At 34.8% G+C, this 5,393-nt stretch overlaps 1 protein-coding gene across 1 annotated transcript; it reads right to left on the reverse strand.

Annotated features, from left to right (window-relative positions):
- Window positions 1-4,501: 4,501 nt before the first annotated feature.
- Window positions 4,502-5,110, reverse strand: LOC132270342 (F-box protein At2g17036-like). Its single transcript, XM_059771521.1, has one exon. It carries the CDS (start codon window positions 5,108-5,110, stop codon window positions 4,502-4,504), a length of 609 nt encoding a protein of 202 aa, XP_059627504.1.
- Window positions 5,111-5,393: the final 283 nt, after the last annotated feature.

The raw sequence follows: 5,393 nt of genomic DNA on the forward strand, positions 1-5,393 counted from the left end.
GCACATGAAATATATTGAGATTATGATAATTGATTCTCTCCCCTCCTACAGCTTTTTTAGATCTTAAAATGGAAAGATGATTAATTTACTTTCTTCAACACTTTTCTGAATTTAGTAACACTCTCCTCTTCCTATCTCACATTAAAGGGAAAGATATTATCAGCTTTATTCAACACTTTCTGAATATAGCAAAAGAGAATACTCTCACTCTAAATCATGTATTTTTCTAGTTATTACATTTAAGAATAATATATAGCATGTAGCAACAATAATTATTGTAATTTCTACCCTTTTTTTTTTTTTTTGTAAAGTATTTCTACCTTAATTTCAGCTTCATATATATATATATATATATATATATATATATATATGTATGTATTTGTTTAGATATAAGTAACACCCACACGCTCGCACACAATTACATGCTCAATGGTTGTTTTAACAATGGTCAATGGTTGTTTTGTGGTTTCAATTTAAACTTTAATCCTGTAGTTGCACAAATTAATTTCTTTAAGCATATATCACTTTTTTTTCTTTTTATTTTTTCGATAATTAAAATGTCTAAGGCTTTAATTTTTTTTTTTCCATAACTAGAGTGTCTAGGGCTTTGCCTGAGGACCTGCCCACATGGCTGCTGCTTTTTTTTTTTTTTTTAGTAGAGGTAATTAACACACTATTTTTGGATCTAATGGAGGTGGTGGTGCTGTTGTGGCAGCGGCGGCGATGGGTTGAGGTCGGTGGAGGAAATGGATCATATCCGTCAGCGATTGTCCTGAAAATCTCAGCATCTCACCTCAAATTCAATTCAAAACTTGATCAAGAGGAATTGGTCCAGTGTATTTTCATAAACCCTTAACCGGCTGAAGTTTTCAAGACAATCGCCGCTGTGGATGTCGTCATTGACCCACACTTCACCAGTTGACATTCCACTCCTCGACCGAGTTCGCTTAAAATCATGGATTCGGTGGACTATTTCCATGGGGGATCATGTAGAATTGACTCTATAAAACTAATTTAGCTAGTAAGTAGTGATCCATAAACTCCAAGATTTATGGGCTAGATTACCTTAACAAAAAATATTGATAAACTCAAACTCCAAATCTTCTGTCATCTGAACACAAACTCTCTTACTTTCACCAGTGCCACTCTATCAGCCATCATTTGCCCTAAAAAGGACAATAAAACAATCAAAAATCTTCAGATGCTATTATGCAATTATTATAGTAAGATGGAGGAGCCTCCCACACACGCACACACAAACAAACAAGCAAATGGCTAACCACCACAACTGTTGCACGGATGGATTATGCTATATAGGAGATATTAAACATCCAACCTAATGATGATAAAAGTATTCACAATAAAACTAGATTGGACCAAAAGGCAATCAAAAGAAACTAAGTCTATACTCAACATTATTATTTTTATTTTTGAAAAAAGAAAGACCAATCTCAAGATAGAGAGATGGAAGCATTAATTAGTAATCTCTTCTTCTAGGTGGAGTGAGACTTGAATTCAGTGGGATAATGAAGATAAAAAAAAAATAAAAAAAAAATAAAAAAAAGCGGGAGAACGAAATTATAAGTTATGCCGGCGGTGGCTGAAGCAGGCGGTAAAGAGGAATTGGTGAGAGAGAGAGCCAGTGATGAATTTGTTGAAAGAGAAAGAAAGATGACATTTGAGGCTGAAGGAGAATGTTATGTTGCTGGTTACAGAAACGAGTGGAAGCAGAGAGAGGGTAATTAAAATTGGCATTAAACTGATTTCAATTTTGAACAAAATGAGTTGCATAAGTGAAGCGTTTCCAAATAGTGACAATGTTCTAACAAACTCCATGTACTAAAATTGGCATTGAACTGATTTCAGTTCTGAACAAAAAATACACATTCAATAGGTTCCAAATACGAATTACGGCGAACAGATAGATAATTAACAAGGAGCAACTAGGTCAGTGGTCTATGCTACTTAGCACAAGCTTGAGGCTAATGGCCAGGGAAAGCAACTCAAATCCAATTATCTCACAGCGTGCAAATGGGGATTGTTTGGGGTCCTATTTGATGCTAAAGCTAAAGTTAAAAAACACCTGCATAATTAACAAGAAACAAACAGGTCAGAGGTCATACATTACCTAGCACATGCCTTAGCCCAGAGAAAGCCACTCAAATCCAATTATCTCACAGCACGCAAATAAAGCCTGTTTGGGATCCTATAAGATGCTAAAGCTAAAGTTAGTTGAATGCTTAATAGTAGCTGACATGCCAAAGGTTAAGAACACAGTATGAAATTCACAACAGTACTACTATAGTATGTCAATCTTTTCCATGTTTGGAAAATATGAAACTAATCTCTTAGTTGGATCAAACCCTTAGTTATAACAACAATCTGAGGAATAACATATAATTCATCGCGTTTTTCAATTATTTAATAATAATAATAATAACTGATGGACATAAATAGGTGAATGCATTGTTCAGAATGGAAATCATAAGAGTACTACTTGAATGTGGCACTCTTTTCAATGTTTGAGAAATAAACTAATTGATAGAGCTCTTGGTTCTAAACCGCAGATATAAAATTCTTGGGAGGGAGTAAAATATCATCACAAAAGTTGATAATAAACATTAATGGTTCAATGCACTTTTTTTAAAGTTTAGACAAAAGAAATCAACTAACAGTTAAATTGACTGGCCCTATATATATATATATCTGGCCTATCAGCAAAGTAAAGAAAATCTAAGGTTAATCTACAGAGAGAGAAGAATTACCAGATCTTCCCTGTCTCAGATATCAAGTAAGTGCATTTAGCTGGCTGATATCAGAAGTCGTTTAATTCAAAGATGGAAAGTGAAAGGTGAGTGTCCCGAAGAAAATAAATTAACAAAAGACAAAAAAAAAAAAAAAAAAAAAAAAAAATGGAAACGACAACAGATGAAGACCTAGAATGTGTTAATAAAACATCTTCATAAACTCAAACTCCAAATCTTCCATTATCATTATCTCATCACAAACTCTCTTCATTCACCATTGCCACTCTATCACCCATATTGCTGGACTTTAAAATATCTTAAACAATAACTCTTTTTCCCTAAAAGATAACAAAAAAATCAAAAATCATGAAATACCCATGCATATTGTTATGCTATTATTACAGTAAGTTGAAGGGGCCTCCCATACACACAAACAAATAAACAAATAAAAAGGATTAAGGGGCCTCTTTGATGATTTTCCCATATTGAGAGGTAAGAGAACCTCAAATAAGATAATAAAAGAGGCAATTAAATCCTCATGTAAGAGATCAGTACCATATCTTTGTCTCGTGAACTAACAAATGCAGTTGCAAAACAGATTATACACATATATATATATATATATATATATATATATATATATATATATATATATATGAGACCTTACAAAGATGGATTATGTTATATAGGAGACCTTATGATGATAGAAGTATCCCCAGGCCTCACTAAAAAGAGTATTATTCATGATACTGAGGTCAAAGGTCTATGTTACCTAGCACATGCTGGAGGGCTAGGGGCCCGGAAAAGCAACTCAAATCCAATTATCTTACAGCACGCAAATGAGCCTATTTGGGATCCTATGACATGCTACAGTTAAAGTTAGTTGAATGCTTATAGCTGAGGTGCACTTTGCTATGAGAACAACATGAGTATGAGCTAAAAATAAATTTATCATACCACAAAAAGACAACTTATGAGAAACAACCACAATAATTATTAGAATCATGATATTCTGTGAAATAGCGTATCCGAATGGGGGAGTTTGCCAAGTAGCAAAGCATAAACAACCCAATAAAAGGTAATAAAATTGAAATACAATTTTTTTTTTTTTTTTTTTTTTTTTGATATGATAATTCAAAATTAAACTAGATTTGACAAAAAGGCAATCAAAAGAAATCAAGTCTATACTCAATTTCCAAGCATAGTTGGGACGATCCAAATTGCAGGCGGCGTGATCCTCTGTGAAGGATCAAGAATGTAATGTGTGCCAAAGCTTCCATTCTCTACGTTGAAGATACCAATATCACGGCGCCCATTCGGTGGGTAAGCTAAAAACATATAATAATCATTGGTGTAATATATGGAATTTGGCTGGCATCCAGGGAACTTTGAAGCTGAAATACAAGTAGAATGGCTATCTCCCAAAAACATTGTGTCTCCGCCCAAGCGCTTCACTCGAATCCGCTTAGTATAACCCTTCTTGTTTGGCGGTAGAAGCAGCTTGAAAACCTTGAAGCCCACAGTTTCATGTTGAAAATCACCTCCTATTTCTTTCATAAACCGTTGCACAACAAGCAAGTCTCCACTAGATGATTCCACGAGATATGTTTGGTCAGCAGACACTTTGGTCCTTCGTGTAATTATTTTAGCTTTACGTGTCTCGTCCTTGCAATTCACCATCCTTATGACTTCACCCCAAAAAATTTGGCCTTTATAATATATGACATCAAAGATTAAATCAAACGCCTCATTCTCTAGATAAGTCCAAGCTTTGTCACCAGATTGAAAGAATGCCAAACGGCGGCGATCATCATAGATGCTGTAACTATGTAGTCATCGGGAGACAATGTCGGATCAGCCGACAATATAGCCTTGGAAACTAGGTACTCAAAACGAGGAGGTTCATTAGAGATAGCTATATCGTCTTCGTCTTCTTCTTCTTCTTTTGGGGGGTCCTTAATGGGAGGAAGCCCAATGGTAGAACCAGAGAAGGGGTTTAATAGAGTTACACCCATGTTTTCTTCAACAGTGAACAACCAACCATACGAAGAACCACAACACCTCTTTTTGTAAGGTACCCGTAATTGAAAATCATATATTTTGTTGTGGGTGATGTTGTATAGACTGCGCCTTTCTTCGCTATTATCTTTTGTAGGGACCATCAACAATGGAACTTGTGTGTAACATTTATTTTTAACATATTTAACTTTGTTCTCCATTGCCACAAACCGCCATGGTTTGCAGACTGCACCAAAGCGAACACAGTCCGATTGTGAATTTAACTTGTCCATAATCACATCCAATAAGTTCTTAGGAAGCCATGCCCAGTCCGACTCCACCAACGAATTCATATCAAAAACCATTTATTTATTTGCACTATAGCACTGCAAGCTACGTCAACAAATCTACAAGAGAACCTAATCAATTACAAAATCTAGTGAGTTTTCATAACAAAAAAATAATATCAACCTAGTAACAAAATAAGAGAAGCCCCAATGATAAGATAACTGTGATAATTCTAATTTTCAGCATTTTAAAATTTTTTGAAAATTCGTTAATGCAAGGGCATTTTCGTCTTTTCACTTTACCATCCGGGTTTGTGGTTGGGTCCAGTTACATTTCCTACATTTTAAATTATGTGGTGAT

This window comes from Cornus florida, unplaced genomic scaffold, assembly GCF_030987335.1.
Source record: "Cornus florida cultivar Cherokee Brave unplaced genomic scaffold, ASM3098733v1 CherokeeBrave_3.0.0_Hap2_Chr08, whole genome shotgun sequence".
NCBI classification, from domain to species: Eukaryota; Viridiplantae; Streptophyta; class Magnoliopsida; order Cornales; family Cornaceae; genus Cornus; species Cornus florida.

What these genes read in the sequence shown, in the direction of transcription:
- LOC132270342 (XM_059771521.1), bottom strand. Translation starts at nt 5,110, where the DNA reads ATGGTTTTTGATATGAATTCGTTGGTGGAGTCGGACTGGGCATGGCTT.